Consider the following 24105-nt stretch of genomic DNA (forward strand, 5'->3'; position numbering starts at 1 on the left):
AATATTCTCATCTAAAAAAAAAAAAAACCCACAGAATCAGTTACAGTATGTTCAGCTCTGCGGCGCCGTCCTCACAGTTCTAACGAAAGCTTTGGCCATTGATCCACGTGGTCAGAGGTTAAGTGATATGAGCTAGTAATTGTGAGTTAATGAGGCGCAGACTGAAGAAGAATTAAATTAGCTAAATGTAGCTATTATAATGCAGAGTCAGATATAATCATCAAAACATCATTTTCCCAATGCTGATGACATTTTATTGAAATATTCCAGTTATGGTAAATGATATATGGTATATGATGTCGTCATTTTGTCAGTCAGCAGCATCAATAAATAGCAGATTTGCATCTTATGACCAAAGACCTTTGAAAAGAAAAGAAAAAAGAAACAAAAAGTGACCTGACAAACAGAATGTAACCTCTGTTGGGTAGCTTTATTACTTTCCCCACCATCCACTCCTTTCTTTGTCTGGAACATTAATGTGTTTCACATGAACGGAGACAGGAAAGGCTCATTGTACACACTGATTAAATTAGCTGGGGGGTGATCTGTGGAGATTTCTAAATCAAAAAAAAAAAAAAAAGACCTCACTCGGCACTCCTGGTAATGTGCTATCATTTTGAATGAGAGTAAAGGCTTTTTTTTTTTTTTTTTTAAATAACTGAGAGCTCTGCCATTAGTGTGATGCCCTCTAATTTATTTCTTTGTCAAACAATGTGGAGACGCTGAGGCTGAAGTGGGTGAACTCAAGTGGCATACAGGACTCGGGGAAGGTCGGCCACAGAAATCTGAATGAAGCATCGTAATCAAAAGAAGCTTGACTGATATCAGTGCATGTGGTTGTAATTATTATTTCGCCGAATCCAATACATTTCCCGCACATTTCTAGTTGTATTTTTATGCGTATAGGTTGAGGTGGGGATGGCAATGTCACCAAGTGTGTTGGTTAGCCCACCACTTTTTTCCTGTTCTCAATATCATTAAGGTGACTTGATCTCAAAAAGACATTCATTGTCCCCAGTGTATGAATCTCATGTGAATTTTCAGGATTCACAGGAACCCCGTAGTTAATTCTAAACCATTACTGTGGCTCCATCAAAACCATTTTTTAACATTTTATACCATTGGGATTTTAGTTTTATGTCCAAATACCTGCAAAACTAACATTTCCTTCTGCATCAGCTGCTATCTCCTTAAACATTAAGCCGTACCAGCATGCTTAACTAAGATTAGACAGTTATCATGTCAGCATTGCTGTTGTAAACACGTCAGCATGTCGCTATTAGCATTTAACTCCCAGCACTCACAGCCTCACGCTGCAAACACGGCTGTACATTTTAGTTCTACTAAAAGAATTCACCACCAAAGCGTGAGCAATATAACCCGGATTGTGTTTTATTTGTCTCTGTACAATGTATTTGGAGTACTGCCTGAAACTGGATAAAGAGAGAAGTAAATTCAATCAAAAGGCTCTTTTTGATCAGAAGTTACAGTAGATCATAAGACAGAACAAAGGCACTGAAACAATAGTGAGGATATTTGGACACGGTTGATCTTGAACACACTCTAGCAGAGAAGAGGACTTTTTTTTTAATGCAATGAAATGTGCCTCGGTTTCCAATACGCACCTTCCCCTGCGAACATCCATGTGCAAATGTTTATAGTCAAGTTCTGGATGAAAAACAAAAACTTCCCTACATCGACAATAAGCCATAAATCAATGTATGCACATACGGTAAAGTAGAACTGCCACATACACACATGTATTTACTGTACTTCACCTTACAAAACAGAATATTTAATAGATTAATTTTTTTTTTTTCCTTTTTTGGCACAGAAAAACCAGCGTGTGTTTACCTGGATATAAAAAGTTCGATTGAGATTCATCAAGGCATTATTATTGAGATATGTTTTAGCAGAATAATGCTTTGAATTCTCTGTTCATGTCTTTGCACATTCAGTGTTTTTTTTTTTTTTATTGTACTTATATACAATTTACAGCTATACATTACAAACAAACACTGTAATATAAAATTGAAAGATCAGAGTGGGTCATACTGATGGCTTTCCTTTACATGTGCCGAGTTAGATACATGAAGTGTTTCTCTAATGGAGTATCAGACTCACTTAACACAATCCTATCCTGTGCTTGAGTGAGCTCTCCCCTGAAGGAAACGCACACCAGGTGGTTCTTAGAGCAAGTCAACACTCACAGCATTTACTGAACAAGGCCTTTTTTTTTTTCTTTTTTTTTTTTTATCCTCAAATCATTTTCACCAGGTTTTGCTTTATCACTGGTCGATCTCCTGTAAATGCCACAAAAGCAAGGAGAGGACCTCAAAAGTGTTCAGTCTGCCACGACAATGCTGTTTTTCCTGAGAGAACTAAAAGACAGAGCGGTGATGGATGCGCAGGTCGATAGTGAACACACACACGCAAACACACATGTTTGTATGGCTATCTTTGTGAGGTCCCTAGCCCCTAACAACTAACCATTTCAACTAAGTCCCTAACCCATACCCTAATCCTATCCATAACCTAATTGTAACCTAAAAAACCCTCAAACAGCCTTGTAATGAAGTGAGTCCTCACTTTGCACAGATGTCCTCACTTTGGTGGTATAAAACTGGTCCTCAGAAAGATGGCTGTACAATAACACACACACGCGTCTGATAGAGCCAAATCCTTCAGAGGCTCAGCTCCAGACAGCTCCTGTCTGGGCCCCTCTGTTCGTCGTGGAAGAGGGGACAAGGCTGCCAGACGGACTGCGTGACAGACAGACAGACATGTTCTGTATTCTCTGCCTGGCTCTGATGCTTATCTGTTAAACACTGGAAGCCAAGACTCCATTCAGAGCGAGAAGGAAGTCCTGACCCTCGTGCCTTTTTCACAGTTCTGGGCACACCTTTTTTTTTGTCGGCTGCTCTTTTCTTGTGACAGGCACATACACAATATCACGTCCATATGGAGGTGCGATGGAAGGATGGCAGACTGATATGGAAGTGAATCAAAAAAGACCACTGAACAAAGACAAAAACAACATTTTGTTCCACCGACAAATGTCAGAGGAGAATAGGATCAAGGAAGAGACAGTGAGGGAGACGAAATCTTTCATACTGTTTGGAGGATTGGACGATTAGACTTGCACAATCTGCTAGACTACTAAACATTCAGTATATTACATCTCAGCAAGTCAATCATTTTGTCAAGACACTGACTCCGAAAAATGAAGAATCAAGAGATTTAAAATTTGACGTTTAAAAGGCTGCACATTATTTGAAAAGACAAAACTGAAAGAAAGAGAGCCTGTCGTCTCTTTTAAATTTATCATTACGGCATAAGGCAGAACCAAACATGAGGCCACAATACAAACTTTGGAGAGAGGTCCACACTGCGACATCACACACAATCTCAACTTGTAAATGTTGATTCATTTAGCACCTTGTTCAATAATTTACAGGTAGAATACTGCTGAGTGGCACACGTCAACGCTTCCGTCTCGAGTCATGAAGTGCGGTGACCATTGCACAAATGAGGGTTATGATCAACGCACTGCTCATTGAAGCATGACACTAATGTTGGACTGGCTACGGCACAGACAGTAGTAATTTTATTCTGGTCTCTGAGAGTAGATAAATGAGTCTGGCTTATTCTCTATCCAATTGACTGTCCTCTTGTCTCCTTTCGGTCCTTTCAAAATGGACAGTGTCTTTCTAAGATGGCAGGCTATCACAAGTGCTCAGGCTTCAACAGGATTTTACATTATCTCATGTCCACATTCCCCCAGGTGAACCTTGAACTCAGCGTTATTTAACTCACACCGGTGTGGTCCTGCGGTTCACCCCATCCTTTAAGTCGTTGGGGAAACAGTTATGGACCTGAAGAAAGTCAGCTGCCGCCTCGTGTTCAGGACTGTATGTGTTCTCTGTCACACTGTCCCTTGCCATGGCATACATGGACAACTCATCCAGGGGCCCACTGGAAGATGGCGCCCCCTTTAGACCGACCACCGGCGAGTTCTCCCGGGAGGCCTCCGTGGAATGAGAGCTGGCTTGCGATGTCCGCCGGCGGTAGCGGAAGCTCGGTATCCTCGAATACGGGGAAGAGGAAGAGAGGGAACGGATGAACTCGCGCCTCGCCTTCCAGCGAACCTCCTTGTTTTTCTCGATGTAGATGTTGATAGCAAGGACGGCCACCGTTTCGGCCACAATGAAGGAGAGGGCGCCAAAGTAGAAGGACCAGCCGTAGGAATAGGTGTACTTCTTGTCATCATCACGCTTATCATTTGGGTCTCCTGCGTTGCTGGAGATGTAGACGATGATCCCGATTATGTTGCTCAGACCTGACAAATAGACATAATGAAAAAGAAAGCAGGTGACATGAAGTGAAAGAGATAAAGCAGAGGAATATTGAAAAGGTTGCCCTAATCCAACAAAGATCAATCAAAGTTGCTCATCAGCCAGTGTTTGAGGCCCATGTGTCCTCATCATGTGATGTGTGATGGATGGAGATCCTGGTGGTCTTCAGTGGAGAATGAAGTTCATCTCTTCGATTGCACCACTGATGAACCACAGGTGGCCGATCAAGCTGCCTTTCTCTATTTGAAAAACACTAGCCCATGCATGATTGCTCCTTGTTGTGAGCATGGCCGACAATGTGCACATTTCATCCATCTCACCTGCGGCCACGAAGAGAATGCCTGCGCTGAGGAGGGCATTGTTCGACTTGTTGTAGACTCGGCCAACCCCGACACACAACCCACCGAGCATCAACAGGACTGTACTGAGAATGGGGAACACGCTGGAGGCACGAACTATACCTGAAGAGACAATGAAGGACTCCTCTTTAAAATAATTCCTCGACTAATATTTCATTGGACAATAAAGAGACTTAGTCATGGATGTATACAAATTACCAAAATGATCCATCATTTGGACCATTGGAGTTTGGCATTCTATTTAACACCTTTTTTCATTAACCTTTTTAATCCCTCTTCTATCCACTTCCACCTCTTTTAAACCTCTCCTGCCATCCATTTCTGAGAACTCCATTATCATTTATGCTTTGGGGCCTTGTTGTGACAAAGCTTTGGTAATCATCTGTGGGTTGCAACAAGAGCTCTCACTGACTATCACCAACCAAAAAATGATTCACCGTGCCATTTTCCGAATTTCCAAGGATGGATGAGCTCATTCAACTGTCTTTTATTAAAAGTTCCTTTCATTTAGTCTGGCTAATGGAGGCTGGACTTTGTCCAAAATTTGATACGTCTTCTTTGTTCTTCTCTGCATATTAGGATATTAGGTAGATACTGAATAAGATTTACTTTAAATGAAGGTCCTTTGATTGAATATTCATTGTGTATCAGACGAATCACAGTTGGATAGGTTATCTGTAAGCCTGGTCATTTTTATTTCAAAGCCAGTTCTCAAAGAAAAATACATTGAATTTAGAAAAGACTGGTTTAGGCTGATTTTGTAGGATTTTACTCACATTCATTTTAAGATTGCAAACGAAAGTTCACAATATGCCTTGTATATTACATGAAAATTAGAGGAAGGTGCAAATAAGCCGCTGATGCTGCACCAGAAACACTCAAAGTAATAAAAGAAAAAACAAAATAAGAGTACTTCCACACCTGTTTTTATGTTGAAAGCCAGAACCTTGTGTAATCTTTTGTGAGGCTGATGATATCTAATTAGCGCATGAGAAAAAATTGCATTGAAGTAAGAGGACTAATCAAAATCCTTTTTTGAATATGCATTTACCCTGTAATCAGCTTTCATTTTCCACCTACTCATTTTAACGCTTTAAAACCATGTGCAGAATTAGGACCTCAATAATTGTGAGAAATGACAATGTCAAACAAAAATAAACAAAAACACATTATGGGTGTGATCATAGTTTGGCAGTCTTTGTAATGCAACTCTGAATTTAAAACCAACCTAAAAGAGTACCTAGGTGCCGTCCACTATTCTAAGCTTACTCAATGCCTTTGTTCTGCATTTCATTTATTCAGAGTGGAGACTGATCTTACAGTCAGATAACAAGAATTTGAAGGTTTGCCCCTATGTATAACATTTTTAACAATGCCAAATGAGAAGGGTAAGTGGGAAAGCACTTACGCAGCAAGTATTCAGAGCTATCTGTGTCGTAGTCGTTGTCATCAGGGAAATGGTTGATTCTGTAACAGCTGCCTTGATTGATGCCTGCAAGACAAAGAGAACCAGAATAAGTCTCCATGTTAGTGATTAATTGTAGTCCACGTATGTTCACATGGAATACGTTTGGCTCTGAGCTGGCTGAAGAGGAAATGTCTGTCCTAGGGTCAGAGACACCACTGCTCCCTACCCAGGGACCAGTCACGCCAAACTGTGGTGTCCACTGGAGTAAGACGCTCCTGTGATCTTGTCTCAGTTGAAAAGAGGATGGAGTAGGAAGTCATTTCTCGGTGACCTTGGGTTATTTTTCATTCTCAACCGTGCCGCGTCTCAGTGGAGAAGGACCAGCAGGATGCTAAAGGGGAGGATTTGTCTTCCACTGCGGTTTATTTGGTCTGCTGTTATACAAGTGTTACTTACACTGTTAACACAGAGTAAAGACCTTGTAGATTGTTTTTATCACCTTTTTAAAGCCTTTCTCAACAAGCACTTTATTTCAAACCCATTTCTTTCAGCTCCCTGGATTAACTCATTACACTCTCTGGTTTTCACTTTCAGCCATTGTCGAGACTTTGACCTTCGAGCTAGACTATTGTTGAGATTTCACAGAATGAACCGTGAATCATATGAACTAAAGAACACAGCTCAGTGCACGCACATGTGAAGGGGAAAACTGATGGGGCTGTACGGTGGTGTGATCAAGATTGTATTGCCCGCAGGGATTTGACAGGCAGTGGTGCATGACCAGATCCAGCGCAGGTGAACGGCTGAGCGCTAGGAGGAACTAGAAGTCTGTTTGAACAAGAAAAGACTGCATGCTGGAATCATTTAATGCCAAAGAGAGAAGGAGAAAGAAAGAGAGAGAGACAGGTTACTGCTCAGAGAAGCCATAGTTGTAATTGAGCAGGAGTATAAACAACACCTTGTCTGGAGAAAAAAAGAGTTGGGGGTGGGGTTAATGGATGTTCTCAGTGCAAAACTGGTAGCTTGTTGGCTATTTATTCACGCACTGAGCTGTGAACATCCTCTATGCACTCATTGTGTTAACCGTGGGCTGTGCAGAGGTTAAATTAGCATATTTTCACAAGAGCACATAGTTTGTACAGTTTGTGTTTTGGTGTATTTTGGCATTTGTGTGGATTCAAGACACTTACCATTTACTAAACCCTGGTACTCCTAGTTGCTGTTGTTACACCTTTCTTGCAATGCAGCATACAGTCATAAAAGTGGCATATTAACCAATATTAGTTAGTTTCAAAGCAAAGAATCAATCATTTTAAAAAATCAGTCTTAAAAAAGGAGCTGTTACACAGCCGTATTCAGCAAGCTAATTAACATTAATTAATTAACATTAATTTGAAGCAACATGGGTGGCTTCAAATTTGGCTCATCTAGCCAATTTTTTTAATAGTTCCAGGACACTCATATATCAATATCTGATAGGACAGATATTCCTGTCATGAACTGGTTAACATGTTAGGTAATTATATGCTTGTCCCTTTATAGTGTCAGGCGTGCTAACAAATGCAGTTTATGTTGTAGCAGATAAACAAACAGTAACCTTTCTCTTTTGCATTTGTGTTTTTGTTTCTGGCAAGTGAAAAAACGTGTGTATCTTTGTTTCTAAAGCCCCCTGCACACTTCTTTAGCGTGTGAAAAAAAGCTTGGTAACTTAGCATTGCTTCGCTATGATTTGACAACTGGAGAAGATTGTTAGGGAACAGTAAATTGGCCTCAGTGAAGCTTTGTCTGTAAGCGATAAAGACTTCTACCCATGGCGAAAATATAATCCACTCTGCACCTATAATTACCTAATGGACAACAGAGATTAGCTGACCTATGAACAACAAACTTCCCATATAGAGAATACAGACAGATGCCTGTCAACTCCATTTCCCAGGTGCCCAAGGGTGAGCCACAGAGCCATCATTGTCTGTGGCACAGCTTTTAAGGGCACTTGCTTCCATTAACTAGGTCTGCTGCTTAATAAGGGACATCAAATTAATTAGTGTCAAATCAGTCACTGGAAATGGAGCACGAGTTTCTGTGTCTAGTCACTGATGGAAAAAAGAAGCTTTGAACTATTTTAGGCAGCAATGTGAGACTTTGTGCCTTGTGAAAAAAAAAACACATCTGTTAGATAATAAAAATACAGACACCTTTGCTGTTCTGTTAATTGATGTGTAAACACCAAATCATGCTGCCAAACCAGTGTGTGTGTATGTGTTTTCTACTACATTGAAAAGTCCAACAGATTTGACAAATTCTGAAAATGCACGCAAAAACACACCTTTCACTGTGAACACAAAACGATACTGGCAATTGTGAAACAATGCTCATCATCCTCTGTTTCAGTCCAGTCCCAGCAGCTCCAGCCTCCAGTCTAACACCTTCTTGCGTGTGTGTGTGTGTGTGTGTGTGTGTGTGTGTGTGTGTGTGTGTGTGTGTTCTTGTTTGTATTACCTTGTGGGGTTCAAACACTAAATGCTGACACTGTGGGGCCATGTTGTCCTTGTGGGACAATTTTTCTGGGCCCTACAAAAGGGGTTAGGATAAAGGGCTAGGGAATGTTTTATGCCAAACATTTTAGCTGGTCCTCACAATATTTTTAGATTTAAAGGAAAATTTTAAAATTATAAAGAGTTTAGAGTTAGGGGTTAGGGTTAAGCACTCAGTTGACATGGCTGAGGTTAGAGTAAGGTGCTAACTGTAGCTATATAAAGACCAACATAATAAATAAAGAAAAATCCACCAACATTGTCAGGTCATTTTTAGTTAGGAGAACATTTTAGCTGGTCCTCACACTGTATTTAGGGTTAACACATAGTTTTAGGGCAGAGGTTATTCTTGCAAAAAAGGTAGGGCTAAAGTAATTGGCGGTTTAGACTTGAGGAACTGAGGAAGTTTGAAGGTGCAAGCATTTGTATGACTCGTCTTTTTCGAAATTTCAGCAAAAGTTTCAGTCACCATTGTTGAAAGTGAAGCAGGAAGTGGAAAGTGAAGCAGAAAGTAGAAACAAAAATGAACCTGACTGGCCAAAAAGACACAGCACCGACTAGCTTTTGGGTGACGTTTTTACAGAGCGAGTCAGACTGACAAGCGTAAATAGATATCACTACTGCAGGCTTCATGCATAAGTTACGGTGTCTAGGTCTCGTAGTACTCTAAAAGAGCTTTAAGAGGCTGCATGTATGGATGATCTTCACAACTACAGAAAGACCAACATAAATAAAGGCCAATCTAAAAAAGACACCCTGTCTTTAGCTTTGTGGACCACCAACATTGTCAGAACACTTTTAGTTATGAGGACATTTTGGCTGGCCCTCTCAACGTTTTTAGAAAGACCAACATAAAATGAAGGCCAACCTAAACAGAGACAACTTGTCTGAATTTAGTTGTATAGACCAATCCTTGGCAGAATACCAATCTTGTTAAAAATTGTAGATGTGAGGATATTTTAGCTGGTTGGGTTTAGGGCTTATAGTTATATATATATATATATTTACAAAGAGGTTAGGGGTTAGGAACTCAGTTGAGATGGTTGAGGTAGAGGGGCTATGGAATGCATGATGTCAGTGTATGATCCTCACAGCTATAGAAAGACCAATAATATAATTGAATAAAGACCAATCTACCAATGTTGTCAGGACATTTTTAGTTATGAGGACATTTTAGCTGGTCCTCATAATGTATTTAGGGTTAATGCTTTGTTTTGCTGCAAACGTTACTCTTGCAAAAAAAGTAGGGTAAGGGACTATGGAATGTATTATGTCAATAGATGATCCTCACACCTAGGATTAGGTTTAGGGGTTAGGTCCTCAGTCGAGATGACTGAGGTTAGGGTACAGGACATCGGGAATGCATGGTGTCAACGGATAGCCCTCACAACCATCGGAAAACCAACATGGCATGTGTGTGTGTGTGTGCATGCAGCCAAGGGAATGGAAGAACTCGAGGACAATATTGCAACTGATTGTAAATCTGATTATAGGTGAATGTCTCGCAGCCGGTGATTTATGAGTGACAGTTATCGGCTTAATGTCTACGTTTAGTTTGTGTGTGCATGTGTGTGTATGTATACAGTGTATACAGGCTGCAATATGTTTCAAGAAATAAAATCAAGTCTGAATGCCGACAAGCCAGGAGGGAAGGAGGAGGGAGGAAGCCGAGATTAAACAAGGGCAGAAGGTCAGAGGAAATGAAACAACAAAAGCACAGAGAGCAGAGGAATGACGGGGATTGAAAAAACTGACTGGAGGCCACAGAAAGGGTGGAGTTGGACAGCGGAGGTGGACAGCGGATCAGTGACAGATAAATCAGTAATAGGCAGAGAATGCGTCAAAGAGCAAAATGTGGATCGTGCACTGAAGATCAGAGGATAATCTCACAAGGCTGCAGATGATGGACATTAAAAGTTCTTATCAAGATATCAGGGGGATGGTAAAATGTTACTGTGTTGTGACAAATGGGGAATTAATCTTACACAGCCAACACATTACACAGGAAATCATGGGTTCCTTGGATCTAACTGGAGTCGCAAAGCCCCATGCTGAGCATCTCCTCTTCTTCTCCATGGCAACCCCTGTTAGTCTTTAATAAGCTCATTTACATAAACAATCTCCAGGGATGCTTTTGACATTATCATTGTATTTTGACACCCATTAAATAAGAGACGGCACATCCATGGCACACCCACTTCCCCTTCGCAGATCTGCCACCGCTTATGAACGCAAACAGACACACGCACACGCAAAGACAAGAGTACACACACTTTGTATTGAATGGAAGCCGTTGTCACAGCTGTGGCGCTTCTGGCAACAGGGTGATGCACATCGTCATTATTTTGAATTAACGCAGCTCAGCCGATAGCCAATAAGAGCCTCAGCGGAATACACCAACAGCTTCTTTGTCTCATCAGGTCACCAGTAGCTCCCTCTGGCATCTCTTGGAGTACAGTACGCAATGGCAATAAGCTCGGCGTGACACGTGCCCTCACCTCCTCGTTTTCAGACCTCGGTAGCTCTGCAAATAGATTGATGAATTAACCAATCAAAAGTGACATTAATATTGCATTTCACCAGAACTGCACTACGCAAGGGCTCCAGTGGGCGATTTTCTCTGAGTAATGTTGCACATAACAGCTCTACAACAAAGTGGAGTACCAGCACCCTATTTTGCTTTGTTCCCACTTTCATCATTGTGTCTTTTAGATTTTTAGATCGTGCGATGGAGAGCGTGAACACCGACAGGGGCTTTACAGCATGTGGGATGATTAGGTTTCATAAATCTGCAAACACTGTACACAGAGCACCGTTGCTGCAGCTTGATATCAAATGCGGACGTGCAAGCGCAACTCACACAGACTTAGCAGCGCACGCTCTTATTGCCTTTGGAAGCAGGGAATGAAGGGACGGAATAAAAAAGCATCTGCGAAATCAAACAAATCCCTCCAATTTAGTTTTTTTGCTGCCCAAGTGAGGATGAAAGAAAAGCAATTTGGCAAAGACATCAGTGATTCACTGTTGATATGACTGACAGTTGGTTAATTAAATTGTCACCAGGCTGCAATTTCTTCAAACACAGCTCTGCTTGGGCTCGACTGAGCATGTGTATCCAAGTTGTTGGGAGGCGACTGAGTTCCATCACCACATGCAGCTGTGGTAAAGGTTCTAATGTATTGACACTTACTTAAAAATGCACATATGTAATGGATTCTCAACATGGTGGATAAGAGTGTGTTGTTTAAGCAATTCCAGCCCACACGCGCTCTTTTACATATTTTATGTCATGTAAATGATTACTTCCAATCCCATTCTCTTCCTTTCAAATGTTGTTTGTGTGTATAATTTAATTTCCACAACACGTATCCAAGCTTGTTATTTCGATTACGACTTCCATCGTTATCCCCGTCTTATCCATTTCCTGCACCGCCTTTAAGAAACGCTTTATCAACTGCAGAGCCAATTTAGTTGCGAGACAGATTCAGTTTGCAGAAAATTGCAATTACATTATGTTGTGTCGGCCGTGGGCCACCAGAGTGATCACGTAAAATTTTGCTAACAGCAGTCCTGGAAGTTTACTTTTGAACAATCAAAGTACAGTTCTGTGTGGGGGGATTTTAGTTTAGAGTTGCTCCATTCAGAATTCACTACGCCCGGCGAAGATCTGCCAGACCAGACAAAATATGTGAGCGGGCTTTATGCGGTGATGGAGAGAAGAGCAACACTGATGTAAAAGCAAGAGGTTTATATTTGACTACTGCATCAGTAGTTAAAGCTGCAGTGGGCGGGCTCTATAAGGACTTCCCCAGAGTTCAGCACTTCAGTTTCTCGTGAAGTATAAATTACCTGGCCAAAACGACAGAGAGGGGATTTATGGCTCCTTGAAGGGAGCCAGATCTTGAGGAGTCGTTCCTTTCAAAGAGCTGTTCAAAAGACTGGCTCGTTGTTATATATTTTTTGGAAGCAAACCAGGGGTAGCTTGTTTTTATCAACACAAATCGGTGCCATATCCATGCTTTGTCAGTTAAATCACTATATTGAATTTTCCCTAGCCTAAAAAACTTTGTGGCACAATAAAAACTACACAGGCTACAGATAACTTCCATGCAAAACAACTTTACCGTAAAAATGTCCACACAAGAACCAAATGCTGCTGTGTTTCTGCTGCTATGTTTCTTTTAATTCTGTCTTCACTAATATCTCCTCCTCCTCCTTGATAAAGCGGCAAATCTGGTTCCTGGCTCCTCATCCCCCATTAGTTAGCTAATAGCTGCGCATATCTGCGTTCACGTGAATTTAGCGTGCTGTGGACAACTCAAACTTGGAGATGTCATTAGTCGTTCACGTGAAGACAGTGTGTACAGCGCAGACTCATTGGGCACACTGTTGACAGTGAAGATAGCGTAGGCAATTTGCATATGAGGACGGCTCGCAACTGCTAACCGAGTCTTATCGTTCACTTAAAAGAGCCGTTCAAAAGACTGACTCGTTCGCAAACATCACATCACTACAAAACAAACTTTCTTGCTTCTTGCGGGGTATATAACAAGCTTAGGGCTGTTACATACTCCACGAGAAGCACCTTCTCTTCATGACAACTCCTCGTCATGCCGTCATTTGGGAGTTCTGTGATTGGTCACAATTGGAAGTGGGCATGGTTAAAGCGGAAAAGCGGAAATGCTAGCAGCCAGAACAAATTTTTTTCTTATTCTCGCAGCCCTAGGAGCGAGGACAAATTTCTCACGGAGAATGTAACAGCCTTAAGCCCAAACAGGACAATGAAATAGTTTGGGTGGGGTTTACATAGTGATGGACAGAAGAGCAACATCGATGTGTACATCTTCTGAGCCATTGAGCTAAATTTCTTAGCAACAAAAATACTTTTATGTTCTGCTATTGTGTTTTTTGAAAAGATGTTGACAGTGAAGGACTCTCAGCTAGCATCAGTTAAAGGCATTTGTGAGAATAAAGATGATTCGTTGTAAAGCTGAGTTTAATCAAATAGCTTTATTTTTTCAGTGTCAAGCAGAAAAATGCCACGCAAGGTCACATTAACTCAAACCACAACTTCTTTTAATAATCAAATATGGCCATTATTATTATTACCTGAAACTCACGTTAACATTTACAAGCTGCTTTAGTTTGTCTGACCAATAGTTTAAAAACCACAAATTTCGATAGTCAAACTAAGAAACTAGCAAACAATCACGATTGAATAGTTGACGCTGGACAATTTTTGGCCAAAGGACATAAATTACTGGTTTGACTTGTCCTTTCAATGTCATTAATGGAGCAGAATCACTGTTCTAGTCCAAGCCTGATAACAGAAAGTTCATTTTAAAAGTAGAATAACAGAAGGGGAAAGCGCGACGTGGAAAAGCATAATAATGGCAATGGAAGAGTAAAACCTATAAGGAGAGGAGAAAGGGGGAGTGCACTTCAAGCAGAGGAGAGGAGGATGGAGTGACCCGGCTGGCTAATTAATGCCCCGGCTCCTCACTTGTTACGTTTTAATTACACACTTGTAGAGCACAGTGGAAAATGGTGAAGTGACCCCACCCCACGCTGCCTAAACTTATGCCTCCCCACGCAACACACGCATGCACTGACCCCATGGAAAAAACAGCTGTCACGCCGACACGCCAGTGCCAGCGCATTTACTGCAAATGCGTACCTGCAAATTGGATTTTTCATTAGGTTGTTTCTCTGTCTCTGAGCTGGCTTTATTTACCGGAGTCACACTTGATGCCTCTGATGCTTTGCAGATTGTGATGCAAATTAAAAGCACTCGTGCACAATATTGCGGGGAAACAAACATTTAAGGGGGATAAATATGTAAATAGCTGTTATGCGTTGCAAAGGAGCGAGTTGACCTCACTCCAGAGAAGCTGTATTTGGTTTATTCCTGCCTGCTCCTCCATTGTCATTCAGGCCTGCCGGAGAGGAGGTGATGCTTGGTGAGCGAGGTGCATAGAAACACTAAGCACATCCATTATTGGGTTCTCGGAGGGGAAAGGGGCTGCTATATGTCACAGTGATGTGAGGTCACAGACAGACAGACATGTTGTAAATCTGTTTGGTGAAACGTGGTGATGCCCCCCCCCCCCCGTATCGATAACCCGGTGCGTTTGTCATTATAACCGGGAGGTGTGTGTGTTCGGAGGAGGGCGGGGGGGTCGCTTGTCACCTCCTCTACACATATGAGTCTCCATGACAACGCGCACACCGTGCAGCAGGTTGTAGTTTTTAGAGGGGCAGAAGTGAAACTGTCCGACACACTGGGATGTTCTTTGCAGCCGTTTCACCGAAGGAGCTCATGATATTAAAACAGGAATCAGAAGAAGCTCACGAGCACACAAGTGCCCGATCAAGTGCAGATTTTATGACTTTTTGGCTTCTTTCTGAGAAGAAGACAGAAAATGGATCCACCTCTGCATCAAATTGTCTAAAAACAAAAGACAATACATTAAAAAGAAAGACCTCCTTTCAGTTACTACACATGTATATAAGAGGCAACAAAAACACTATGTTCTCAAATAATAAAAATTTGCTTTTACATGTGTAATAATGCTTCATGTAGAGTTACATTTCATGGGAGCTTGGCTGCTCCTGCCACTGGAACACAATGTGCTGTGCTTAGGGTGGACACCTCCTCTTGTAGCCTATACACTTATATTGAAGTGTCTGCCTAAGCTTATTGACAAACTGACCTTAATTATGTAGCTGCTGTATCCAATTCTTTAAGATATATCATGACCTGGATGACTGAGAACCTTCACAGACACATGTAGCTGCTGCAGATTATGTTTTAGGATAGAATAATATAGATGCATTCATTGTAGACCCTTATAAATTTCCAGACTTCCATGCATATTAAAAGCAAAATGTATGAGCTTGGTGCAGTACACAACCTGTATGATACTAGCAGTCCATATGGATTTAGTCAAATCCTTCCAAAAAAAAATTTAAAAAGCTGCATTATCTTTTTTATGTCTTCTTTTGCTTTGCTCGTTTCTTAATTCCAAGCTGTCTCCATAAGCCTATATCTCAGTGTCACGCCAGAGGTTTGAACAGATCCATCCAGTCACACCGACTCTCTCATTGATAGCAGAGCAGAGGAGTCAAGGGGTGGTCGGGAAGGAAGACTTGGTCAATGAATGAGAGTCTGTCTGCCTCTGAAACAATACGTCACTGAAAGCGCACCTCCTTTTTTAAATCAGCTTCTTAAAACGGCTCAAAAAAACGCGTCCCCAAAAGCGTATACACATGTTGACCCCATGTCCTGTTATAACAAATCCACAGCTTAATTCTTTTTTTCGTTTTGCTTGGACATGACGTGAACCCGGAGCCATCTATTTTTAAATCGCCGGGCATGTTTCCATAGCGATTTCGGCGATGTTGCCAAGCAACAGCATCGGATACAATGAAGACATGAATGAAAGTAGACTAACAGCGCGCACGTTTCCTCTCAGCGGCCGGCTTAAACGTGAATGGGCACAGACGCGCCTTTCTCAGCGTCGTATTCTTTTGCAAAGTGCGGAGTCGACTTTACTGTGTGGTGCCTGTGCTTGAACGTGGGGCAGGCAGGCAGCTCGAGATGAGCGCATAGCGGGGACCCCGTTTCCTTGTCGCCCGTTTCGTCCCCGTTAACGAGCCGCTCAGATCAGCGCCAGTGTGGGTTTACGCTTCCTAAATCATGCCCCTTAAAATTTGCTCCGCGGGTGTGATGTTTCTGTATCTGTGCCTCCTTCTCCAGACCGCCGTTTGGCGTGCGTAAAAGGAGTGCGTCCTAGTGTGCGCTCAAATGACTGTGCGCACTGAGAGACAAAACGCTCATAGGGAAAACAGACAAACTATGAGAATGACACAGACTTAGTTAGTGGGATACTGGTTTCTCCGTTTCAAAGAACTGAACATATAAGTGGACTCTTTGCGTTTAGTTGAATTTGAATTAAAAAAAAAAAAAGCTTACCTTCAATACAACAAATTCTCCACAACCCGGAATGGGTGAGATCACCCTTTTTAGTTTTGGGCTGTGACTGGTTCTCGTCTGTGGTGGCATTGGTGCCGTTGCAGATGTATGCCCTCGAATAGAGCCAGTAGTCCGTGCCAATGGCGATGGTCATCAGACTGAAGGCGGCGAAAGCCCCCACTGTGGCCAGTAGCGTTTGAACCCCGCGGTCACACCAAGCCATGGCGCTTCATACTAGTCCACACACGCACCGGTCCAACATGCAGGCGCCAGAGCGCGTCAGGGCGCGGATCCTGTGGCCATAGTTACCCGTTGAGGTGGGTCCCTCTCTTTCTGCTCCTGGTGTAAAAGTGAAGCGTGCAGCCCCTATATAATAAAAAAAGAATAAGTCTGGGTGCTGTCACCTGATGCTCAAAGCCTACTGGTTGCTGCTGTGAATATGAAAGGACACCAGTTGTGCCCGCTCCTGCCGCTCCACACAGATTTGAAGCGCAGCATCGCACCAGTTCAAAACATTTCAAACCCTTTTCGCCACTCCATTCTTCGATTTTCTCCGCTTCTATTTGCCTCGAAACACTTACAGACTGCGCTTCTTTTAAAACCCCATTTCCAGCGAGGGCTACGTCAACGGCTCTTAAGTGAGACCCCACCCTCATCAAGCCGAACCAATGGAGGACACGTGTTGTTGAATAAATAAAGGGAAACTCTCGGTGGGGTTGCAATTTACATTTGGAACGCTAAATTTTAAATAATTGTGGGATCTTTTCGGGGGGTTTGAATAGCCAAAGGCTTCTGAGACACTTCGACTCTCTCGGCTGAATTCAGAATCCATGAATATTAGAGACAGGGAGAAATAATGACAGACTTTGGCACAGCGTTCCTTCTCTGGGGCCGCCAAGCAGCCAATTCCCAGCGGAACGCACCATTAAAAAAGGAATTTAGATGCTTGGCCAGTGCTCGTTGCCACCAAGCAAACAGTAAATAAAACCAAAGACTGCCACATTAGAGTGGGATGCTAAAGTAAAAAGTGATAGATAGATAGATAGATAGATAGATAGATAGATAGATAGATAGATAGATTATGTAATCAAGAGTTAAGATATTAAGGAATCATTTAGAGCTGAATTAATAAAACGTCAATAACTTACCAAATCTTCACCAGGCACACAAACTCTTCCCCCTACTCCCCAACATGAAGGTGGAAAAACTCTCTTCAGCTCATGTGAACCCCAGATTAAAGACACGCTTGGTGCACCTAAACATCTCTCCGGCTGGCACAATAAATGGGGCACAGTTTACCCATTTGTGTTCACATGTGCTCGTACAGCTGTCCTCTTATAGGCTGCTGTTTCCCAGTGGAAATGTCTGTCTCACCTTATGGGAAGTTTAGTTCCCTTCTAGAGACATTAAACTACGCAATTAGTCTCCCCTCGCAAGTAGGTCTCCCTTGTGCCTCCAAAACAGTTGTGACCCATCAGAGAATGGGCCTTCTGAGGGTGTCCTGTGGTGTCTGGCAACAGAATGTTGTTAGTGGGGGCCTTTGGGTCCTATGGGTTGAGGGGAGGGGCCTCTGTGGATCATTCCACAGATACTTGATCAGTTTGGGATCTAGTGAATTTAGAGGCCAGGTCAACACCTTGTGCTGTTCTTCATGTTTTTTTTTTTTGTTGTTGTTGTTCCTTGAGTTTTGTGCGTGTGTCTGTGTCAGGCTGCATCCTGCTGGGGATGACTGCTGCCATCAAGGAGTGTCATTGCTATGGGGTGGGGGTGCCTGGTCTGGTCTAGGTGGGTGGTACATGTCTAAGTAACATCAACATGAATGCCAGGTCCAAACGTTTCCCGGCAGAACATTGTATTGTCACAAGATGGTCGATGTTATTCACTTCTCCTGTCAGTGGTCATAATGTTATGCCTGATCAGTGTATGGAGGTTAAAAAGTACTATTTTGGTTATAACCGTCTTAACCTGGGAGGATCCAGTGTATGCTCAAGTACTAATCTCATCATTTTAAAAGTAGCCGAACAAAATAATGTTTTTATTTAGTGGGAAAATCTAATCACCGCCTCACACCAAGAAGGTTCTGGGTTCGATTCCAGACAGGCGACCTGTCCAGGGTGTACCCCGCCTCTTGTCCGATGACAGCTGGGATAGGCTCCAGTCCCCCTGCCACCCTTCACAGGACAAGCGGTTACAGAAGGTGAATGAATGAATGAATAACAGAAGGCTGTGGCATTCGACATCTGTTGATTCAACCGTGTGACAAGTGTTTCAATTATTTTGACAAGCCCATTTTAGACAGTAGGCTAGGTTGAATAATAGAAACACTGTTTAAATGAATCCTGTTCAACAGAACTGGAAGCTGCGTCCTCCAAAATGATCATCCAGTTGAATTACCACCTTTCTTATGCTGTTTCAACATAAACTGAACATCATAACAGCAGGATTGTTATATTACAATGAATTCACTAGTGTACCTAATGCATCAGCAGATGAGTATAAAATGTGATTATATCTCTTTGTAAGTTTCTTTTACAATTACAATTGTAGTAGTTCTTGTAAACAAAAATCTGATTCTTTGTATGGTTAAACTATGTGGGACTTGCTTCTCTGATTGTGAATGAATTAGTTTTTTTTTTTTCTCTGAAACAATGTTTTCAACTGATTCAAACCACAGACTGAACATAAATATAAAATCTTTATGGTCTATGACACAAACGTGGAGCCGTGTTTACTTCCGCTTCCTGAAGGTGGCGCCAACTCGCTGCAACATTGGAGGAAAAGGACCTTCCAGTTAAAGCGCTACTATCAACGTCAGTCAGCAGCACTAGGAGAGGCAAGTGACGTCAGCTTGCGTGCGCCCGTTCACGTACTACGCATGCGCATTCATTCGACGAGCGTATGCATTTCTCTCACTCGCTGTCAACACGCAGGTACGGAAGTGGATAGTGACGATGGTGTCCGATCCCTCTCCTTTCTCTGGGCGATATCCGAACAAAGGCCTGCCCCTTTTTCAGGAGGATTTCTCCACCGCCGTCGTTACTTTACGTGTAATCACGATTACTAAATCGGATTACGATACTTTTATTCACGTTTCAAAAACGCCAGTTAACCGCAGAGGTAGCGTCCGACATGGATGTGGATCAACACGAAATGTGCGGCGAGACCAAATCGGCCATTAATACTTGGCGTTATCGCCACCATTTCACGTACAAGGCTGATCAGGGGAAAAATATCATCGTCCAGTGTAATCTGTGCCTGCCGAGGGTTAACCTGCTGTCCACGTCGAAAACCTCCACATCAAACCTAAAGAAACATTTAGACGTAAGTTACAGAAACTAACGTGGCTGTAACAATCCTTCTCCTCCCCCCCACACTGTGTGTTCACGTTTTAAAGAGTCAATGAATGAATAGCTGCCCTCGTGATTAATCGACGTTACATTGTGGCTGCATGCTGTTTACCAAGTCATGGAGCTGGAGGCTCCTCGCTGAGAAAAAAGACTAAGAGCATGAGTTATTTTACTTTTTATTCATTGCACCTTAAAGTTTCAAAACTGTTTTTTATTTTTTTTTATTTTTTTTTGCTCAGAGCATAAAAAAGTTGCACCTCCAGAAACTAACATGAGATCTCTTGGGCACTTTGTCTCTCACTCTCTCACTCTCTCTCTCTCTCCCTCTCTCTCTCAGAGAACACACTTGGGCTGTGAAGCCAGGCCTGATGCCAAGAGGGGGAGGAAGAAAGAGGAGTACAACGGAGAGGAAAGCAGACACTGCCAACTCAAGAAGCTTAAAGCAGAAATCATCTCCAAATGCCTGACCCAGTCAAAGATCGACGACCTCATCTTCAACTTCATCGTGGAGGACTGCCAGTCGTTTTACGTGCTCGAGCAGCCCGGCTTCAAGAAGCTGATCAACGGTCTGACCGAGGGGATGAAGTCCATGGACCGGGTGACCTTGTTCACCAAGGTGGACCACGGCTACTCCAGGATGCGGGAGGAGCTGATGGTCAAACTCGGCAACATCCAGTACGTGTGCACCACGGCCGACATCTGGACGGCCAACAACAGAAGTTTCTTTGGGATGACCTGTCACTGGATCGACATGGAGTCTTTGGAGAGGAAGTCTGCCGCCCTGGGTTTTGCGCGGCTGCAGGGCAGGATCACGTACGACACCATTGCGGCGCGGATACACGACATCCACGTGGCGTACAACATTGAAAGTAAAGTCCAGACCACGGTCGCCGACAACGGCAGCCCCTTTATCAGCGTATTCAGGGAGTTCGCGGTCGACAGCCAGGAAAGCGATGATGACATTGGGTTCTATGAGAACGTGAGCACCATTCTCGAGGGGGAGCCCGAGCAGGACATGCTTCTGTTTCTTCCCACCGTGCAGCGCTGTGCATCGCACACGCTGGAGCAGATTGTCACCGAGGACTTTTGGCAGGCTGTGTCACAGGGGCCCATGTGCCAACTACATTTCAGTGCGATGGCCAAGGTGTTTGGCATATGGAGCAAGTGCCACCATCTCCAGGTCGGAATGGACGCTGCAGAGGAGATCGGCAAGATGGCGCTCGTTGTTCCCTCCGTTATACGCTGGAATGTGGAGTTCTGCGCTGTGCAGAAGATAGTCTCTCTGACTGAGCGGGAGCTGACTGAGCTCTGCGCCCGCCTGGAGGTCCCGCGCTTGCAGCCAGAGGAGATGGCCTTCTTGAAAGAATACGTGACTGTGTTCCACCCGCTGGCGTTTGCACTTGAACTTTTCCAAGCGGAGCAGAAGTGTTACCTGGGTCTGGTCATCCCGACCGTACTCAGTCTGAAGAACAAGCTGAACGAGCAGAAAGACGCCGCCAACTACTTCGGGGACGTCATCAACGCCATTGCGGTGGCTATTGACGTGCGGTTCCAGGAGCTGTTCGCCAGCACAGAGGCAAAGATTGCGACTGCGACGACGCCTCAGTTTCGGCTGTGGTGGATGCCGGCCTCTGAGAGGGAGGAGATGTGCTCTGTGCTGGCCACGGAGGCGTCCCAGATGGATCCCTGCATCGTGACCGAGGCGAACACCAGCCGCAACCTGTCCACCATTGTATCCGAAGACGACTTCTTCAGCTATGGGTCTGCGAAGCCGGCCATCCAGAACCAGCAGCGGAGCGCGCTGGAGGAGATCCGAAAGTACATCGAAGGGACAGGGAAGAGTCTTGAGTGCCTGCAGGATTTCCCCCGGGTGAAGCAGCTCTTCCTGAAGTACAACACCACCCTGCCTTCCACAGCGCCCGTCCAGCGTCTCTTCAGTCAGAAAGGCAACCTGGTCACCTCACAGAGAAACTTCCTGACCGACGACTACTTTGAACGCGTTCAGCTTTTGCGATACAACAGCAACGTGTGCTCTTTGTTCACAGACTGAAGGAACTGAAGGTGACTCTCTTTTCTCTCTGCCTACTAAGTGATGCAGACTCAAATCTTGTTGTGCTAAAAAATAATCCTCACAGAGAAGCCCTGAATGAGATCTAAGTTCAGGCATTTTAGCCCAGCTGTGTCTTTGATATTCCTCCTTTAAATGTTTTGATCGGCATCACGTGTGTCCCCACGCCAGAAGGACCTAAAATATCAAACTGACAATCACGGACAATGACATTCGGACCGATAAAGCATCTCCGATCTGTGCTGTTGTTGTGATTCTAACTAGTCACAGGGTGAAACTGAAGTGATTTTTGTCTTTCATTTATGCTAGTTTGTTTTTTCTACAGCTGTTCAGAGAGAATGCCTCTCCTGTCTGTATATTTTATATCATATATAAAAAGACAAGGAAAGAGCCGTTAACGTTTTAGTCTTTTTGTTTTTTCAGTGAAAACCAATGAGCCTTCTGGTGGTCAGCAGACCAGTCAGAAGGCTCCAACACTCCTCAAGTCCCGACTCTCTGTGTTACTGTTCCTAGGTGAGACAAACGATAGCATTCCCATTGAAAAATATTGAAAACCTGTAGACTTAGTCAGCATTGAAACTCATAAATGTGATTCTTCAAAAACACAAAAAGTGTGCAGGTAAAAACTGAAAACTGGGGAAAAGACTAGAAATTGTTCCAGTGTTTTCCAACGTTAGCACAGTTGCTAATGTTAGCTGACACCATTATTCCAGGTTTTCAATGTTTGTATGGGACTAGACCCCTGGCTTTAGTTTGTCTTACCTAGCAACAGTTACATAGGGAGTCAGGGCTTGAACAAGGGCGGGAGCCCTTTGGTCGGTGGTCAGCAGACCAATCAGAAGGTCATGGGTGGGTCAATTGGGAGCCAGAAGTAATGAGATTAGTGATGGGATCTGCTGCCTTATTGGCATGCAGCCTGGACTACATCAAGAGATACTGATTGCTTGTTTATTTAAAGCGACTGCTCTTAAAGAGTGTGGAGAGCGCGCAAACGTCAAAATTCCAGTGCAGCTGAGTCCCAAAGTGTATTCCCTGCCATATGCCCAGATGTCGGCGATGAGCTTTCATCTAGTCAGACAGCCGCCTGGAGACCGACGGGAGGCCGTCTGAGAATACAAAACACACCACATATGCCGGCTCTGTCTGGACCCGAACATGACACTTGTGAAAATGCAAAAAAAACGATCCAGAGAGAGTAAGGAAAGTCCTGGGATTAATTTTTTTCTTCCTTCCACCATAATTTGCATGCATGCCCCTTAAGATGGATGCCTATATATTCTGGTTATGTGATTTTTTTTTTTTTTGTGAGACTGCTTTCAGGAGTCACAGAGGATTATACAGATATAGCAGTGGACTGCTGTGAAACTCATCAACACATGAGCTGATAAGGTAAAATGCACCATGAACAACGGATAGCGGCAAAAAGAACACAAATGTCTGGAAAATTATTTGTCACGTTACTATAAAATACAGTGAGACATCAAAATGCAACTAGAGAAGCACCATATGTATATGGTGCATTTGTATTTGACAAAACATCTATCAAGTACATTACTCTCTGGTGAACAAATCTATGGAAATTCTGAATATTTCTATCACCCAGATTAAAAAAAACAACTGTTAGGTGAATAACACTGATGATTCTTCTGGGAAACTTGGGCCGTGGAATATATGTAAATGCTAACTTGATGCATACCTCAAACCTGAACATTGTTGCAGACCCAAGTGCACCCCTTTGGTAATTGCATGGGGGTGTCGCTTGCATTCTGTTCCCCAGATGAGCGACACACCTGAGCATCCACCCGATGGCCAGGCCACGTTCCTCTAGTGCTCCGTGGTCCAGCTCTGGTGCTCACGTGTGCATTCGTAGGCGCTCGAAGCTGTGGACGGAGGTAAGCATGAGCACCCTGACTGGTCTACATCTAAGGCGCACAACAAGCACTTTTTATGACAACCGGCATTAACTTTTTCACCTACTTGAGCCGCAGTAGCTTGTCCGTTGGATCGGACCACGCAGGCCAGCATTCACTCCCCACATGCATTGCCGGTTCACTTTTCC

The 24105-nt window shown here is 43.4% G+C and overlaps 2 protein-coding genes across 2 annotated transcripts; one reads left to right on the forward strand and one right to left on the reverse strand.

The window, feature by feature from the left end:
* Positions 1-1996: 1996 nt before the first annotated feature.
* LOC311507079 (voltage-dependent calcium channel gamma-4 subunit-like) lies at positions 1997-16978 on the reverse strand. Its single transcript, XM_084571283.1, has 4 exons — positions 16632-16978; positions 6123-6206; positions 4676-4816; positions 1997-4339 (listed from the first exon to the last, which is right to left on the reverse strand). The coding sequence occupies exons 1-4, from the start codon at positions 16852-16854 to the stop codon at positions 3813-3815; spliced, it is 975 nt and encodes a 324-aa protein (XP_084427409.1). The 5' UTR covers positions 16855-16978; the 3' UTR covers positions 1997-3812.
* Positions 16979-19630: 2652 nt separating this feature from the next.
* Positions 19631-22856, forward strand: zbedx (zinc finger BED-type containing X). The gene is made up of 2 exons (XM_084571412.1): positions 19631-19952; positions 20316-22856. Exons 1-2 carry the CDS (start codon positions 19761-19763, stop codon positions 22026-22028), a joined length of 1905 nt encoding a protein of 634 aa, XP_084427538.1. The 5' UTR covers positions 19631-19760; the 3' UTR covers positions 22029-22856.
* The last annotated feature ends 1249 nt before the right edge of the window (positions 22857-24105 follow it).

The sequence above is a fragment of the Chelon labrosus genome (genome assembly GCF_963514085.1).
Source record: "Chelon labrosus genome assembly, chromosome: 21".
In the NCBI taxonomy this organism is placed as follows: domain Eukaryota; kingdom Metazoa; phylum Chordata; class Actinopteri; order Mugiliformes; family Mugilidae; genus Chelon; species Chelon labrosus.

Excerpts from the sequence above, each read along its gene's own strand:
- zbedx (XM_084571412.1), top strand. The coding sequence starts at position 19,761 with ATGGATGTGGATCAACACGAAATGTGCGGCGAGACCAAATCGGCCATT. Across the intron at positions 19,953-20,315 it reads ACCTAAAGAAACATTTAGAC|AGAACACACTTGGGCTGTGA; the intron begins GTAAGTTACAGA and ends TCTCTCTCTCAG.
- LOC311507079 (XM_084571283.1), bottom strand. The coding sequence starts at position 16,854 with ATGGCTTGGTGTGACCGCGGGGTTCAAACGCTACTGGCCACAGTGGGG. Across the intron at positions 6,207-16,631 it reads GAGAATTTGTTGTATTGAAG|GCATCAATCAAGGCAGCTGT; the intron begins GTAAGCTTTTTT and ends TTTGTCTTGCAG. Across the intron at positions 4,340-4,675 it reads CATTCTCTTCGTGGCCGCAG|GTCTGAGCAACATAATCGGG; the intron begins GTGAGATGGATG and ends TCTATTTGTCAG.